Source organism: Fukomys damarensis, unplaced genomic scaffold, assembly GCF_012274545.1.
Source record: "Fukomys damarensis isolate Sample0158 unplaced genomic scaffold, DMR_v1.0_HiC HiC_scaffold_15, whole genome shotgun sequence".
Classification (NCBI taxonomy): domain Eukaryota; kingdom Metazoa; phylum Chordata; class Mammalia; order Rodentia; family Bathyergidae; genus Fukomys; species Fukomys damarensis.
The window spans coordinates 35021588-35040790 of NW_022900927.1; the positions used below are offsets into that span (position 1 = coordinate 35021588).

A 19203-nucleotide genomic window follows, 5' to 3' on the forward strand; every position below is an offset into this window, starting at 1 on the left:
CTCCTTCAAGCATATTAGATGACTCAGTCTTTCTGGAATGTCTATACACAATCTGCACATTCCATTTCATCTTGGAATGTCACCTTCCCAACCTGTTCCCTCACAGTTAAATTCTTGTTCAACCTCAATAAGAGAAATCAAAAGTCATCTTTTCTATGATGCCACCTGCCCACCCCAAAATATTCCCATCTCCTTTTTGCACTTTGTGAATATGTCCAATTACTATAGTACATGCTTCTCAGTAGGGAGGGAGGGGTGAGCAATAACTCTCTACCCACCACTCAGCAATCAAAAATGATTTATTGCATTAATTATCAATTCTAAAAACCTGTCATTTCAAGGCAGAAGGATAACTACTAAAATGCAGACTTCTCATCTTAATGAATCAGGATTCCAGGAGAGTGGATCTTTTTGACAGGTCTCTGTGGAACTTACTTTGATAAACGGTGTATTACATTAGCCATTTTGTTTTTACCCAGCCTCCTATCACCTAAGAGCTCATTTTTAATTTATTCATGGCTAGCCTTGCTTTTCTAAGCCATTTATTTGACCTTCAAATTCTTCCATAAGACTATTTTCATTTAGCATTCAGATATGAATATACATTCTGGAGCCCCCTGCCCTAGAATTTATTTTTCAGCTGATGTACAATTTTGTGTATGTTTATTCAATTAACCTGCATTCATAAAGACTCTGTGTGTGTGTGTGTGTGTGTGTGAGCATTTGAAACATTGTGCAGTTTATAAGTGGCTCAGTGATATTATTTTTTATTCTACAGTACTTTCTGATTACATATTTATGTTATCAAAGTATCATTTAAGTTACAAATCACAGCTGACAGATTTCTCAAAAGTTAACGAAATTAAGAGACAATTATATAAAATATAAAATTAACCTGTGTTTTAATAAGTAATGTGTGAAGTATTTATTTTCTAACCAAATTTATTTGGAAAGCATTTAATCAGCAAAATCCATTCCAGTATTAAGTCTTTGAATAATACCCTTCCAAACCAGTGAAGTCAAGACTGAAACTAGAGAAAAAAAATTCTCCATTTCTGTTTCTTTATATAAGAAAACACAAAATAATGTTTAGTTAAATAGACCACAGGTTTGTGCAGTATTTCTTAAATGAATCAGTAAAAAAGAGACTGAATTCTGCCTACTCTGCCCACATGATTGGAATCTAATCCTGAAGACACTCATGACAAAGAATCTACTCAAGAAAGCAACTAAAATATAAATCCATTGTGGTTGGCTGAAAAGAATGCTATTATAAATCTTGATAAACCCTAAAATAAGACAATGAAAAAAATAAGTAATAATAAGTACGTAATCAAACATTTCATGTCAAGTGATGATAGAGTCTTTTCTTAATAAGCTCCCTGTAAGCCTTTGTTCTTATACTCAGAATAGCTCCCTCAATTTCATCAACTTTGCTCATGAATGTGAAAGTTAAAAAAAACTTTTTCCAAGAGATAGACATTAAAATATATATTTTATCTTTGCTTTTTTTCCCTCCTAACTTTTCAAAGAAATGATCTCATATAAGTTCAGGAAGCAAACAATACAGATTCTAGTGAAGGTATTTGGGCGATGGTATTAGAGGTGGGGGTAATGTTCCACTTTACAAGTGGAAAACAAAATAGGTCAGAACTATGTGAAGAAGTTTTTCCAAGGAAATGCTTATTGTCCTCCATGATCAAAGGCATTATATCCATAAATTCACCTAAGTGAGATCTCATTCATGGTGCCAGAAACCAATGCTGAAGCCAAATCAAGAGAGGAAGACACAAATAAATACTTACTGTTCATTTCTCTGAAGACATATAGGAATGCAGAAGGCTGCACCAGAATGTTTCAACTTGTCATTCATCCTAATTACACCGAGTCCATTCAGCGGAAGCACTGCGTTGGCTCTCCAAGGGAAGGTTAGAAAGGACAAGTCACCTTCTTAGCCTCAAATCAGGGCGCTTGAAAGACAACACAGAGAAGCTCTCCTGTAGGAAATGTGGAAGGTATTGTGGAGCAGTGTTAAGAACATTCTGCAGCCTGAGTTCCCCATTTGCCATTGTGATCTTAGGAAAGTTTCTTAAACCTCCCTTTCCTCTGTTTCCTCATCTATACAGTAGGAGTGATTATGATACTTCTATGGTCTGATGAGTCGATTAACATGTAGACATTAAATGTTAGTCATGATGTGGTAATGATAAAGCATAGATTATTATTTCTGGCCTTCTAAAGAAGAAATATTCATGGTGATCCTCTTACAGAGCCAGGAAAACCAACAGGCTTGAATACCTAGAAAGAAAAGGAGTTTGTACAACTGAATTTCCTAATTCTTTTTTTAGAATGCTCCTTTAAATTTTCATTTCCAATGTGTTGTTAAATTCTGACGATCTTGATTGTAAGTGAGAAAGGTCTAGGGAGGATTTGACATAGCCTTCATAGAAAATTTAAAGACAAATTAACTCAAGAATCAAGATTTGAGAAAATGGCTGGGTGTTATAGCACATGCCTTAGTTCTAGCACTCAGGAGGCTGAGGCAGGAGGATTGCCATGAGTTCAAAGCCAGTCTGGACAACATAATGAGTTCAAGACCAGCCTGTACTACACAGCAAGACCTTGTCTCAAAACGGTAAACAAACTTTAAAAAAAAAAAAGATTTGAGAAAGTGGTTTTTAAGAACATAAAATTTAGGCTTTTAAATGTTTTCCTTTCAAGACAATGATAGCTTTACAAAGTTACTAAAGTATTATATGCTTGTTATTTAACCTATGATGATACTTTTTCGGAAAAATGCAATCCATAAAAAAATTGCAATTTAATCTCAAGTTTTTTTCTACCATATTAAAAAATGTACTTTGCTCAAGACTTGTCATGTAGAGGTACAAGATCCCAACAATGAATGTAACTGTACTGTATCCCTAAAATGTACCAATAAACTCAATTAAAGCTGAAAAAAAAATATACTTTGCTTTCACAGTTCGGTCACACTCGCTCATTATTTCCTAAAGGCAAGAAACATTTCTTTCATTTTATGTGAAACCTTAACAAACTTAATACAAAATATTTCAACTTCTTGAAAGTTTTTGCCTGACTTTTTGAGAAACACATCAGCATGATTCTCCTGGTTATTCTTAAGATTTGTCATTTGGTAAAAATATTTCTTTTATATTCATCTCTCCCCAAATAGTAAAGAATTCAAACTAAGTTAACATGCAAAAAATTTAAATATGCTTTGATTACATTTGGTTGTTGTTATTTCCTGAAATGTTTAGTCTGTGTCTTCTGTCAAGTATACCCCTTGCTAAAAGGGATCTGACAAGGATTTAGATGTCCACACCTCACAGCTGCTGTGTCCCAAAGTGGAGATTTCTCATTTCTAGAAAGAGCACAATAAATTGGCACCATCTCATATCTTATAAACAAATTGAGTGTGTGCAGAAAGAAAGTATTTTAATAGAAAGGAAATATCCAACTTGTTGCAGGAAAATCATGGTCCCCTTATGAATGTCTTCCTAAGAAAAGTAAAGCTCCCAAGGACGGACCTACTGGATCCTCTTTGCTGGCTGGGACAGTGGTTTAGGCTTCTTAGCCAGCTCTCCAGTGGTTAGGATCTCTTCTGGGGGAAAGACTGTGCTGCACTGTTTGCAGTGCTACCTTGGGCTGGATTCTTGTGTGATATGCAGCCAAGCACAGAATTACAGATATGTGAAGCCAGAAATTATTATGAGATTCTATAGATTGAATAAATGAAATCCAGAAGAGAGCAGTAAGGGTAGTTAGACACCTTACAGATCCACACTGAAGCCCCATTTAATGTTCTTTCTTGCTTCTGAGTCCACTTGCAGCTTAAGAGGAGCTTAGAATATAATTTCACATACAGTTTTAGCTTTGCATACTGTTAGTAATATATGCACAAGATAAGTATTCAGTGATTCACTTACTGAAACAATATAGAGCATTGTGCAAATATATAATAAAAATAACAGTTTACTAACAGTTTAAATGCTCTAACGTGGTTCACGTATTTTTTAAAGGTTTAAGTACTGAAAATAGCCTTATCACTATGAATAAAAATGTATCTAAGAGTGTTAACTCGTTCACCTAACATTTCTGAAACTTCACCCTTACCAGACATAGTTCTTAGTGTGAAGATACAAAAAATGAAAATAACAGTCCTTGTTCTCAAGTTGCTGGCAAACTGGGAGGATAACATAAAACACCTGTGTGTGAATACTGTGTGATTCTGGCTGTGATATCATGGGGTACAGTTACTATGGCAGCATAAGGGAGAGGCCTGTGATAATGGAATGAGAAAGAGCAGTCTCCTCTTAAGAGGTAACGGCACACTGGACTCTTTAAAAAAAGGAAAACAAGCATCAAAAGCAAATAAAAAGCCTTTTCTCCATGGGTAAATGTGATAGCACATGTCAGATTTGGGAAGCAAGTGTTTCTGCTTGGCTGTATCCAGGAATTACATGAGGATGGAGGTCTGTGGGTATTATATCAGAAAGAGCTGTGTATATCATGCTAAAAAGCTTAAATTTTACCAGAAAATAAAAGGAAGGTGTTACAGAATTATATACCTTAATAAAATAATGTTGCACAAATTGTAGCATAAAGCTAATGTCTTTGGGTTTTTTTTTTTTCCTGCTCCTTGATATCAGATGTCTTGATAAAACATCTGAGACTAGAGCGTGAAAATCACCAGAATCTAATTTTACTTGTAGGGGTAACAGTAATCTTAAACTTCCTCATCTGTGAAGTGGAGATCATTAAAAGGTTGCTGTAAGAAGTACACAAGCTCAGTCCCTTAAGTGCCAAATTAGGGTGTTCAGCGTATTACAAACAAAAAATATGAGCTGACATCATCTTCATCATCATCATAAAAAACTGAATTGAAGAAAATGGTTAGCATGCTAAGGGTTCATCTTAACATCTGGAGTTAAGAGCAGTTTTCCAGTGTCGCTGAATCTACATTGCTTAGGGTAATTGAGTCCTTTCATGAGAACTACCTTGTCAGCAGCATGGCTAGGCAAAACCATCAGTTAGCAAAATACTTCAATTATATATTTGAGAAGAATTTTATTTCAGATTCTCTCATCCAATAAAATGTAAGAAAAGAAAACTTAAGTTTCAGTGGTTAAAGCAGTATCCAGAGAAAATGAATATGCCTGATTTTTTATTAGTAGAAAAGGAAAATATCAAGGCCCACAGATAGGAATTAGTGATAAAATAAACTTTTTTTTTTCATCCCTCTGTTGCCTGGCATGCTGTCAAAGAGGGAGAGTATGTTATGCCTTTTTTGTTTTGTTTTGTTTTTTTGAGATGGGGTCTCACTATGTAGTTGAGACTGACCTGGAACTCACTATGTAGCCCAGGCTGGTCTTGAACTCACAGCGATCCTCCTGCCTCAGCCTCCCAAGTGCTGGGATTACAAGCGTGCACCACCACACCTGGCAATGTTATGCTTTTAATGTGCTATCAGACAGTAATTCATTGTTTATAAAATGTTCATATAGCCTAATGACTAAAAGTATTTTTTATCTTTGTATTTTTTTTTCATTGTGCCAAATTAGAAATTTGAAATATAGGTTAGTAATTTCAATTTGGTTGTATCCTAAAATTAGATCTAAATTAGATTTACTATGTATATAGTACCATCTCGTTATTTGAAAATGGACTAGGAGCTGAGTTGCTAAGGCCAAAAGCAAGATGCTGATGGCTCTGGGTCCCCTTAGACAGCCAAGCTGATTCAACCACATCAAGATGGCTTTCTGACAGGTTGTCCCATGAGCATGAAGGCTAGAGTACTCCTCAGTGCTTTTTTCTGTCTCAGAATCATAATACTGGGTCAGGAGCTTATAGGCAGCCTTGGGCAAACCAGGGTGCATAGTGGTGACACCTTTGGCATATTTATAGCTAGCAAGGTGATCCTTCAGTTCTAAGCAGAGCGATGGTTGTCTATTATATCTGTACTTTCCCATCAATCCCTACCAGTATTCTATGATAAAATAAAGGTTTTGAAAAAAAGGACTATATTTCAGTATTCCATAGAATAATGTTTACTTTCTGTGTTTTGTTAGTGTTCCTATATCCCTCCCTGTAAGAGAGAAAATCAGAAGAACTTGGAAAGCGTCATGAATTGGCAACAGTACTGGAAAGACGAGATTGGCTCCCAACCATTTACGTGCTATTTTAATCAATATCAAAGGTAAGTCAATACTTATTTGCATATTAATATTTGCATCCTATGAAATTTATTACACTGGCAATTCATAGTTTGTGTTCACTTGGTAAAGGTACAACTTACAAATAGTTTCAGCTGTTTCAAGCATGTAGAAAAAGTCCTTTTTGCTCTATGGGATGGGTAACATATAAAGACTCTGGAGAACAACCAGAGAGAATTTGTATCATAGAACTTGCTTTCCAGATACACTAAAAATGTCAGTGCTTTTATGTGGGAACACTGTATACTAGTAGTGTGCTTGGAGAATGATACTCGTGCATATAAGCTAAAAAGTGGGCAGACTTTAAGTTTGGGAGTTAAGAGGTTAATTAACTTGTCCAGTGAACACAGGTATTAAGGTTTTTTAAAAAATGGAATGTAGTGTGGTCTGATTCCCAAATCTCATATTAACCACCTCCTGCTCCCAAATGAGGGACTGAATTAGTGTGGTGGTGGAGTAGCAAACAGGCATTATTATGGCAAAAAGACATTTTGAGTTAGAATGAACAGAACTGAATGACAAATGTCGGTGAAAAGGAAAAGAAAGATGCCAAATTCAACAGGATATGAGAAGAGGGTGGTCCAGCTCTGAGGGTGCTCATGAGATGTCCAGCGGGTACAGTGAAGGAGCTAGAAGCAAGAGGTCAGGAGCAGTGTTATACAGATCTGGGAATCGTTGGCGCACAAGCTGTGGGTGAAGCAAAAAGAAAGAAAGCATACTGGGAGCACACAGAGTACGAAGAGAGATGTTGACAGAGCCACACTGAAGTTGTAGGCAGAAGGAGAAGGAGGAAAAGCCAAAGAGGCCCAGAAAAGTCTAAACAGAATAGAGTCTTGAAAGGAGAATGTTTGTAAGAAGGAAGTAAACAAAAAGGAAGCTGAGAAGCCATTGGTTTTGGCAATTACCAGGCCATGGTAGTCATTGTGAAAATGACTTTATATTAGAATGAGTAAAAGATGTGAAGGCATCAGTACATGTGAGGTTGTTCAGTCAAGTTTTCTATGAACTGCAGCAAACCAAAAAGCAGAGTAAAAAAGTAACTTACAGAATGGGAGAAAATATTTGCAAACCATAGTCTGATAAGGGGTCAATCTCCAAAATATGTAAGGAACTCCTGCAACTGAACAGTTTAAAAAAAAACCTATCAAACTTATTTAAAAATGGGCTAAAGACATAACTGACATTTCTCCACAATTAATATGGGAATGGCTGACAGGTGTTCAAGTCATTGCTCAGCACCGCTGATCATCAGAGAAATGCTAATATCACTGAACACCTGTCAAGATGGCTGTTCTCAAAACCAAAAGACAAGTGCTGGAACGGATGTGGAGAAATTAGATCCTGTGCACACTGTTTGTGGGAGTACAGAGTAGTATGGTCAATATGGAAAACAGCACGGAGTTTCCTCAAAAAATTGGAAGAACTATTATATGATTCAGCAGTCCCACCTCTAATATGGATTTCAAGGTTAATACTTGGAATTAGAATCTTAAAGAGATATTATCACTTCTGTGTTCATTTCCATGATATTCACAAGTCACAGCCAAGTTGTGGAAACAACCTAAATGTCCATGGATGAATGAATGGATAAAGAAAATGTGTGGTATATGCTGGGCATGTTGATCTGCCCATAGCCCAAGATACTCCAGAGGCTGAGGCAGGAGAATCACTTGAGCCCGTGAGTTCAAGAGCAGCCTGGCAAACATAGTGAGACTCCATTTTAGAAGAAGGAGAAAGGGAGGAGGAGAAGGAAGAGAAGACATGGTATGAACATACAGTGGAATACTGCTCAGCCAGATTCCACTCATGTGAGGTGTCTGAGATACTCAAGTTCGTAGTCTGAAAGAGTGATATGTAGTGGCTGGGGAAAAGAGGAAATGGGGAATTACTAACCAATACGTATGAAGTCCATCAAGTTAGGTAAATAAGTCCTAGAGATCTGCTGCAGGGCGTTGTTCCATAGTCAAACAGTATTGTATCGCACACTGGAAAACGAGCCCTCATGTTAAAGTCTTCTCACCACAGTAAACGAAACTAAGCCAAAATAAAACAAAAATTTGCTAATTACTGGAAAGAAGTTTAGAAGAAGGTAACCGAGGACACCACAGGAATGGATACTGAGAAGTGAACCTGCTATAGACCAAAATTATTCAGGAAGAAAGGAAAATTGAATGTATGTAGTAAATAAGCTAAAAATGGATCGTAACTTGAAGAAAATGAGATGGATGAAATAAAAAGGCCAAAAAGGAGGGAGCTTTCTCCTGTGAGGTGGCAGTGCAGTGACAGGAAAGCGGCAGCGCAGCTTGGTACTGAGCCCCCAACTGTGGAACCAGGTGCTTCCTGAAGCTTCCGGCCCTGCACCGGAACTGGTTTCTGAATGGAAATGTGGCTGAGCCTAAGCTTGCAGTTGGAGGCACACAGGGCGCCCCCTCTGCCTGCTGTCCTGACCAGCTGGTGATCATCTGAATAAACTCATTCCCCCTCTTTGGTACCAGATTTTATGAAGGCTGCCTCTCCATATGAGGTTGCCTCTCATGAGGGCTTGAATTCTAAATATCTTCAGTATCCAATTAAGTAAGGCTATTCCTCTAAGTTTGTGTGGATTGTCTAAAAAGAGATAAACCTATGTTATGTGATGAAGACAAAGTTATTTTTTCATATTCTCACAGCACTTCTGACACCAAGTAAGCAGTGTTTCCACCCCAAGAGATCTTCGGTGTACTATGGATGCCAGCTGGTCTCATTCGGTTCAGTTCAGTTTGACTCAGTTCATTTCAATTCAGTTCATCTCAGTTGTGTCTATCCAGACGGTACCTGTCTACTCAGAGTCAGTGTCAGAACCTATAAGTTGAAGGTCTCAATCCCACAAGACTGCCCCTTCTCCAGACACCAGCCTTAGGCTCCGAGCTCCCACCTGTACTTTGGCCATCCTGCACGAAGGTGGGGGTTTTCACAATCCTCCTCCTTGGGTTCAGGAATTTGCTTGAGGGGCTCACAGAACTGAGGAGACACTTTACTTATTATGCCAGCCTAATTATGAAAGGAGCCCCCAGATAGAAGACACACATTGGGCAAGGCATCCTCTTTAGTGCACCCTCCTCCCAGCACCTTGATGTGTCCACCAGCCCAGAAGATCTGTGAGCCCTGTTGTTTAGGGTTTTATGGGGGTTCCCATCACATAGGTATGACAGGGTAAATCATGGGATATATAATATATATTATAAATATATAACATACATAATATAATATTAATTTTAGTACAGTAAAGTTAAGCTTCTCATAGTTTTATCAGAAGGAGTACACATTCATGAGCTATTATCTCACTGCCCCACTCCCAAACTGTAGGGGTGTAGGTAGAAGTAGGGGTGGTCTGCCACAACCTGGGAGTGCTCGGGACATGATTTTTAAGTGACTCTGGAGAGGCAGGAGTTTCAAGTTTGGCTCTTTCATCTTAACATATGTGAGAGGAAACAATGCTGTTAGGAGGTGTGAAAAATGGCAGCTCTCCGGTGCCATCTACTCTAGTATACTTTTTACTACTGCTAAATATGAAATTGAAATAGACTTACTATATCGACTTCCAGATGCTCTTGATCAAATGAACTTTATATTTAAAGTAACCTTTAGCTTTCACGCAAATGCAGGAAATCATGGAGAATAGCTACCAAAAAATTTCCATTCCAAAGAAAAGGGTGTTATTTTTTAAATCTAAGATGAAGATTATTGGAATCTTAGTCTTGCAGTGTTAAACCTTATTGAGGCGAGCCATGTTCAGGAGCAGAGCCCGTGGTGGCCAGAGCAGCCACAGTACCTGTGCCTGCCATTGGGTCACCGCTGTGTGGTCATCTGTGGCAGCTTCATGCCACGAGCTGTCTCTTCATGAATGTCCTCACAACTTTTCAGTTCTTTGCCTCCCTCAGCCTTGGAGCTCACAGTCTCCTTCCATGTGTGGATTTCTTGTTTATACTTATGCAGATAAAGCCCCCTTATCCTCCTTTATTTCCCCCTTAGCCTCTCCCTGGTTTATCCTTTCTCAAAGAAATCCAAGACCCCTTGACAAGAAGGGTTTGCTACCCACCTTCTATTTCCAAAAAGCTTCTCTGTACAGATAGTATTGGTTCTTTCAAATGCTTCTCTTTCACTTGCACCTTAACCGGCTCTCCCTTAAAGAGGGGACATTTTTGCTGGAAAATGCTTATTTGTTCTTCACTGGATCTAACAGGAGTGATCAGTCTTTATTTTTGAAATTTTTCCTCTTATGGACAGCATGTACTTTTCTCCACAAGTTTGTTTTTTAATGCTTTGTTTTATAAATCCGACTGGACAAAGTTCACGGAGCTCACGAAGCAGGCTTTTACACAAGCACGTATATCCTCTCATCAAATGAACAAATCTGGCCACACTATCTATGTGGTCTCTTGTGCCACTCCCTGTGCTGCTACCTTAGCCCAGACCTTTAGATTGTTGAGATGACCCTCAGTTTGTCTTACAGCCTTGGTCACTCTCTTGCCCATCATCCACAAAACATGAGGTGTTGTCTCACTTTATTTAAACTCTATTTGATTTTTTCATCATCCTTCATTACTTTTTTTGTCTTCTCATTGTCCATAGGATAAAGACCAGGCTTTTCCAATTCAGGCTTCAACTTTTGCCATTGAGTTATATGCCAGTCATGGGAAAACAAAAACAAAACAGTAGGAAAAAGAAATGAGCAAACAAAACAACATATATGGTCCCTGCCTTCTTGGAGCATATAGTGTTGAGTGATAAGGTGAATATAATCACAAAGTAGGGTAATGGCATGAAGGAAGATCTAAGGGCACAGCTGTATAACATGGGGAAATTCAAAGACCCAACTTGTTCAAGAGGTAGCTAGGTAAACAATGAGAGGAAGTGTATATCAGAAAAAGCATCACTGTGTACAAAGGTACTGAGGCAAGAAAGAGTTTGGTGAATTGTAGGAATCAAAAGGCCACCATGTCAGGAGAGCTGGGTGTGGAAGGGGATGGAGAATAAATACTGGAAAGAGAAGAAGGCAGGGTTCAGATTTCTTGTGAATGTAGTGAGTAGCCACTGATGGGTGGTAGCGTGATCTGATTTCGTTGTTTAATTTTTTTCACTGCCTGCTGTGACTACCTCAGGTTATTCTGTTTCCCATGCATGTGGCTGCTTTTGCTCTTGTCCATCTTCCCTCACCCGGGGACCTTCACCTTTTTCACTTTTAGAAATCAGTCTAGCATGGTGGTTCTGAAATGGACACTGGAACCACCAATATATCTGTGCCTCAGTTCCCTTTTGCAGAAGAGAGACATGGCAAGGTTGTTGTGAAGATATTAGTGAGATGGCTTGTACCTAACCCACAGTGATTCCTATTAAAGCATTTGCTAGTCTTGTTTTTATTACTACAATTAAAATTCACCTTGAATTTTTTTTTGTATTTTCTCACTTTTACAGGTATTCTGTATGCCTACATTACCATGGTTTCTTTTTGTCTCACTGCTGTAAAGTTAGTTGAGTATATACTTTTCTCCTCTTACAGATTGTGAATTCCTTAAGGGTAGCAATCATGGGACATCAGGCATCTTACATTTCTCTTCTATCCCTCCCTAATTGTGCAACTTGGGTAAATCACATAGCTTTTCTATTTTGATTTCCTCACCTCTAAAATGAGGGTAATATTGACTATCTTAAGGGCTTTTTTCATTGTTTTGGTATCACACATGTACAATAGTAGATACTTAGTAAATGTACATGTTTTCTTCCTTTGCCTTATAAATTTCTCGTAACAGAAATAAATAAGCAGTGAAAGCCTGGTTATTCTTTGATTGAAGGCTTAGGGGTTGAGTGAGTAAGTAATTAGGATTTTTATTAATGAATAAAGCAATAGAACACCCAAGAAACTAAAAAAGATGTGCTTTCATTAAAAAATATATTGTACCTATGATACTGAACAGATATATCCTAATTTTTAATTCTTTCAAACTGTGTTTATCCTGTAGTATATATTTCTAAATCAAGTTTACCCTTAGTATATATATATTTTAATTGAGTTTGTTGGAACATTTTAGGCATACAGTACAGTTACATTCATTATAGGGATCTTGTACCTTTACATGACACATCTTGCTTCTCATTTTTTCACTTTGTCCCTGCCCTCCCTTTACCCCCTCCTCCCCTCCCCATTTCCAAACACTTTATTTCCATTTTTTCATTTTCTTCTATTTTTTCTTTTCCCCTATTACCTTTCCCCTACCCTTCCCACTTTCCCTACACCTTTAACCCCTTTCTTCCTATTTCACATTGTCAATTATCTCATTAGGATCTTATGTACCTTTATAGTTTTTCACACCAGAGAAACTATTCTGTATTTACACATGTGTGACTTATTTATTTCACTTAGAAGTATATCCTCAATATGTATCCATTTTCCTATGTATGAATCTAATTTCTCATTCTTTATAGCTGAGTAGTATTCCATTTTATAGAAAAACCACATCTTCTTTACCCAGTCTCCAACTAATGGGCAAATGGGCTGTTTCCAAGTTTTAGCTATTACAAACTGTGCTGCTATAAACATGGGTGCACATATATCACTGTGATACGATTCTTTTAATTCTTTTGGAAAGGTACCCAGCAGAGGGATGGCTGCGTCAAATGGAATCTCTAGTCCCAGCTCTTTGAGGTACTTCCATATTGATTTCCATAGTGGTTGCACCAGTCTGCACTCCCACCAACAATGGAGAAGGGTTCCTTTCTCCCCACAACCCCACCAACATTTGTTATTGTGTGATTTCTTGATAGCAGCTATTCTTTGTGTGGTGAGGTGGAATCTCAGTGTTGTTTTCATCTGCATCTCTCAAATGACCAGTGATGTGGAACATTTTTTCATATATTTATTTGCTGCTTTTACTTCTTTGTCTGAGAAATGTCTGTTCATTTCAGATGCCCATTTTTGGAACCGGGGATTGAACTTGGGTCCTTGCGCTTGCAAGACAGGCCACCGAACCGCTGAGCTAAATCCCAAGCCCTTAGATGCCCATTTTTGAATTGGGTCTTTATATTTGGTGGGCCTGAATGTTTTGAGTTCTTTATATATTCTAGATAGTAGTCCTTTGTCTAAGGAGCAGCTGATAAAAAATATTTCCCACATTGTAGGTTGTCTCTTAGTTCTGTTGATAGTTTCTTTTGCAGTGCAAAAGCTTTCTAATAAGATGAGATCCCAGGTGCTTATTCTTTCTGCTAGTTCCCGTGCTCTTAGTATGTATTTTTAAAACAAACTTATTTAGCATTTTAAAGAAACATGAATATGATGACCTGAGCTTAAATTGAATACAATTTTCTTTTCAACACAGTTTGAAAGACATTAAAATAGAAAATTAAAAGCAACCAATTAGAAAAGGACTGCTTACTTTCTTAGGGTTTAGTTGTCATATTTGTAATAGTTAATTAACTGATAGATTAGATGATCTTGAAGTCTCCTTTGAGTTCTCAAATTCTATGGTTTTTCAGCTCTAATTCTGAAGGTATCAATTATAATTTAAGATGCTAGATAAAAACCCTAATGGCGCAGGAGAGTGGAAGTCAGTAAAGAACTGAATGGTTACCAGTCTGGAGCCATTTAATAGAGGAGCAGACAGTCCTCCTACCTCAGCAGTCATTGAGTTTCATAATGATGACAATGAATCATCAAAAAAGGTTAAATTTGGCTCAACATACATGCCTTAAAAGGTAAGGAAATGTGTAATGCATTTTTAGAAATAGTTTTTGCCAATAATATTTTAAATATATTTTTTAGTTTGTATTCAATTTAAAAAGCAAAACCTCAGTTATTTAGAAAATTGATATATGTTTCTACCTCCTCTCTGTGAGACAAGCCATTTGAGAAGGTACAAAGGTCTTCTTACCACAAAACAGATTATTAATATTCTTTCATAGTGTTACTATTTTCTATTTCCTAGAAGTCATCCACAAAAGTGCCATCACTTCAATCATTTTTACTCTTCTATTCAGTAAGCATTTATTACTCACCTGCTACACACAGGTGTCATTGGCCAATGATGATAAGACTGCCTTTTTCCCTGAGTTCACTGTCCCGTATGGAAGACAAGCATGTAAATAATTGAAACACAGGTAGAAGTGCTTTAATGTTGGACATAGGTGTGCACACGTACAGTACCTGAATCTGCTTGAGCAGAGATGAGGCACTGAGACAGAAAAGCTTCCACAGAAGAAATGATTGAGTTGAATTTTAGGGTATGTGTAGGAATCTTCTAGATAATAACTGGAAAAGGAATTTCAGGAGAAATGGTAGCATCTTAACTGAGCATTAAGATTCGAAATATCTTGGGCAGCTGGAGAAAATGTAAGGAGATTCATGTGATTCAACTAAAAGTGGTAATGAAGCTGATGAGGTTGAGTGTAATAACAGTGGGTCTTTGTTTCATGCTAAGGGGTTCTCTGTGCAGTGGAGGATTGATAATCTTATTTGTATTCCAGAAGACCAGTCTGGAGCTGGGCATGGTGGCTCACACTGTAATCCCTTCAACTCCAGAGACTGAAGCAAGAGCATCACAAGTTCAAGTCTAGCCACAGCAACTTACTGAAATTATGTCTCAAAATAAAATTTTAAAAAAGAGCCGGGGATGTTGTTCAGTAGTAGAGTACTTGCTTAGCATGTGTAAGGCCCTCCGTTCAATACCTAGTACTGAAAAAGAAAAGAAAAGGGAAGGAAGGGAGAAGAAAACAATCTGGTGGCAACATAGAGAGTAGACTAGATATAATCCAAAGTCAGAGGAAGGAGGAACAACTTGGAGATTATTGCACCATTCTAGACAAGAGATGATGGAATTTGGGCAGAGGCAGAATTAGTGGAGCAAGGAAAGGAGGCAATGAAAACAAGACCTCAAAGAAGTGGAAGCTACAGATTTAGAGCTCTACATGGGGGGCATGATGGGGGTTTGTGTTAAGAGGATGGAAATGGTTGCTTTCTGGCTTTCTGTCCTGGGTGACTATCAGAGGTGGTGACATCATTGGGAGGGGACAGATTTAGGAAAGACCTTTGCTTTCCTGATAAAAGCACTATGGAAACAGTTAATTCTGTACAAACCAACGTTATAGTCTCATAATGTCAAAGAATGAAGTTGCAAACCAATAGGAGGAAGTTAAGAGGGTTTTTGTTTTGTTTGTTTATTTGTTTGTTTTTGGTACCATGATTGAACTCAAGACCTTGTGCTTGAAGAAGGCAGCAGAATCACCAAGCTAAATCCCTGGCCCACTAAGAGGGGTTTTATTCAAAAAAGGGAGCAGAAAAAAGGCTGGGACCCTTGTTCCAGAACTTTAAATGAATAATTGGAGAACAGAAATTCCTCAGTTTAGGGTCCACCTTTCACAGGTGGCTCTGTGGATTTTAAATGACCAGTTGTAATTGAGGCTCTCAAACCCAGTTACTCAGAATATAGGGTTTAAAGGAGACTGAGATTTTAAGAAAAAATTAAAAAACTGGTTATTTTATATTTTAAATTCCAGGAACTCCATAGAGGGAAATGGCTGCAACTCCCTTTAGTAGGGAGGGGGCTGCCTTCCATGTTGCCTGCAAAGGTTTATTCTTGGTCCAGAGTCCTAGGTCACTGTCTATTCTTATTTCATTCTTATTGATGTGGCTTATCACCCAACTCTATCTCAGACTCTTTCCCTAGCTAGCTGCCTTCTTCATTGGTAACTAAATAAAATACTTCTTACACTACCATCTCCTGCTTGTACTACTGCTGTCCTGTAAGGAAAGATATGGACTAAGCCACCATGAAACATTCAGGTAATAAAGAGAAAGATGACCACAAACTAGTAAGACATTAGACAGAATCAGCTTCCTGACACCCACTTTGACTTGCTGCCCTTACCCTACCCTGCCTATTTCTGGATTTCTTCTTGTGTGAGACAATACTTAAATGCTTAGATACATGCATGTGAATATATTTATAACCAAAATAGTAGAAATTGAGTGGTGAATTGTAGTTTATTTTCTTTTTTTATCCAGTACCAGGAATCGAACTCAGGAACATATGCTTTCCATGTAGTTTATTTTCTTTGCATTTATATTAGTCACTGCAACAAAATACCCAATACCCACAACTTAAAGGAGGAAATTTATTTTAACTCACAATTTTTAGAGGATTTAGTCCGTCGTAGCTGGCTCCAAGATAGAAGGAGCATGGTGGAAGGGCCTGGGCAGAGGCCAGCTGCTCATCCCATGCCAGCCAGAACAGAGAGAGAGGAAGAGCAGGGATAAGAATACCCCTTCCAGCACATGCCCCGAGGAGCCATCCCCAAACAGGCCTTACCACCTGACGGCAGGTCAGCTATAACACCCCCAAGATACAGTCACCTTCCAAACAAGCGAGACCCTTGGGGAGCATTTTAGATCTAAGCCATAACAGCATTCTAAGAACAGACTAGTTCTAAAAACAGATTAAGCTCTAAAAGCACATTTAAGTATGTATATGTTGAATCTAAGTGTACCATTGGCTTCTAAGGTATTTTTTGTTGTTCTTTATAGAACAAATTATTAAGGAATAAGCTTCACCTTTCCTTGTGGATGTCGTAGGATACAAATCCTAATAAATAATGTGCATATAAAGATAGGACCTGAATTTTGAATAAATGGCTTAGGGAAATTTTGTTGACTTTCAAATGAATTACTAAATAATATATATTATATTTGGTAAAAACTTACTTAATTGTGTTTTCTATTTACCCTGAAAAATATTACTTAATTTATCACCAGAGAAGAGATTGGTTCCATAGTTATTTTTAAAAGGAACATACTGGCTTTTTCTTTAGACATTGAGTTCAGTGACATATCCTGAGTCTTAAAAAACAAAACAGTGAATCTGAAATCTTATCCAAATTCAGTCTTTTCCATGTGCATTTGTGTCTGGTTCCATATTAAGAGATTACATCAGAATTGAAGGCTCTGTATGGGCTCCAAATCTGTACTTTTTTAAAAAAAGTGGTGTTGCGGTGGCTTCTCTAGCATGCTGTAGAATATATATGGAATTCATTCCAGCACTCTTTTTCAGGCTGACATCAAAACACCACACTTTACTTAAAATGTGAATTTGAGGGACTGATTTCTGATGGTTATTCAAAGTGGTTTTATGCTTGGAAATTCATCTTCAGACAGCTTTTATCATCATAGCAATAAAGTTAAGAATTTGATGTTATCAAATCACTTTTCATTTAAGATACTTTACACATTCTTCAAACAAATCCCTGAGGGAATTTGGGAGGAAAAATACAAGTACTGGAGGACAAGTAGGTCACAGAGTGCAGCACCATCAGATGGTGGAATGCAGGGCAGGGCTGCGCGTCAGGAGACTTCAGTTCTATGCATAGCTCTCTTGGTGACTCATTGAGTGACCTTGGGCTACTTACTGAAGAGCTCTTGCCTCAGTTTCATCTCAGGTAAAATGGGGCCAGAAAGAGCCTGTGACACATTGGGAACGTGCTGTGGAGATCCTTTCCAGTCATTTACTCCAACCCTAAATGAGTCTCTGCCACTTTGAAACACTTTGAAAAGTGTTTCTCATTCTGCCTGAATAACTCTGCTGACAGTGGACATCACCTCCTTGAAGAAGCCCATCCCATTTTCAGACAGTTTTGGTTGTCATGAGATTCATCTTGGGAAACACCCTTATCAAGCAAAACTACTTGCAGAAAAGAAAGTAGGCTAGAAGTCATGAGAGACTGGGGAAGAGGTAAATGGGGGGTCACTGTTTGATGTAGCACAGTTTCTGTTTGACGTAAAGAAAAGCATTTGGAAATAGTAGTGACTAGCACAACATTGTGACTCTTAACGAATGCCTCTAAACTATACACTTAAACTGGCAAGTTTTATAATATATGCATTTACATATATATACAGTTTTTAAAAGCATGGTTATTGCTGCAGTCTCAGTGTGGAGGCAGACTGTATTGTCTTGAGTTTGACGGCAGAGACAACAAAAGCTTTAAGGTTGAGGAGCAGGACAAGAATCTGAACCCTGGTCCTAGACCTTCAGACAATGGGAAGTCCATCAGCACTGTGGAAACAGGCCTTTTCAGTGTTTGTAGCGTTCTTTTTCCTGTGTGCTGAGCTAGCCTATGCATTTCTACTCCCACTGTGCGCTCGAGAAACTAAAACTGAGTCAATGAGGCCTGATGTGGCAGTAGCTTTTTTGGCAGCTGTAACCCATTATTAATTCATACAGAGCTGATCATTAATTAAACTTACTACTCCCACATCTGTTTTACAAATGCTGCTGTTAAAGCAAATTTCTATTTCTAAACTTGTAAGATTTGCATTCTGGGTTTATATGCAAGACTTTTCTTATTTATCCCCATATAAATACTTATTGTTGCTTTGACTGACTGTCCCGGTCTGTTAGGTTTACTTTGATGTTGATTCCCATACCCATCATTTTGGTTGTTTCTTCTATCCTAATACTATCTTAATAGTATGTCAAAGTAGCTTTAATTCCCTTATCCAAATTATTGATAAAGATGCTAAAAAGACTGGGGCACATAGACCTGACTATACCTTCTTCCTCTCCAATAACAGTCATCACCGGTACATTGTACTTCTCTGTGCCAGAAACTATTTAAGTGCTTTATACAGATTAATCACAAAATCTGCACAACAGCCCTATGAGGCATTATTAATTACAATCCTCATTTTACATGTGGAGGAGCTGAAGAGAAGTTAAAGAATGTGCCTAAATCACATAGCTGGCAAGTGAGAGTCAAAATTCAAACCTCTTTTTTCTTATATGTATATACATATATATATACATATAAACATATATGTCATATATACATATATAGTCCGTCATTCAATACATGTATAAAATGTGTAATAATCAAATTGTGTTGATTAGTATTTTTTTTACCTTATACATTTATCCTTTCTTTGTCTTTTTTTTTTTTTTTTTTTTTT

At 37.7% G+C, this 19203-nt stretch overlaps 1 protein-coding gene across 1 annotated transcript in view; it reads left to right on the top strand.

Moving 5' to 3' along the window:
- Positions 1 to 19203, top strand: part of Kcnmb4 (potassium calcium-activated channel subfamily M regulatory beta subunit 4) — a gene marked incomplete at its 5' end in the record, with an annotated part of 58679 nt that overhangs the window by 23889 nt on the left and 15587 nt on the right. Inside the window, one exon of the mRNA XM_010617508.3 lies at positions 6090 to 6217. Within this exon, the coding sequence (XP_010615810.1) occupies positions 6090 to 6217 (128 nt within the window). The remainder of the gene's footprint in view (positions 1 to 6089; positions 6218 to 19203) is intronic.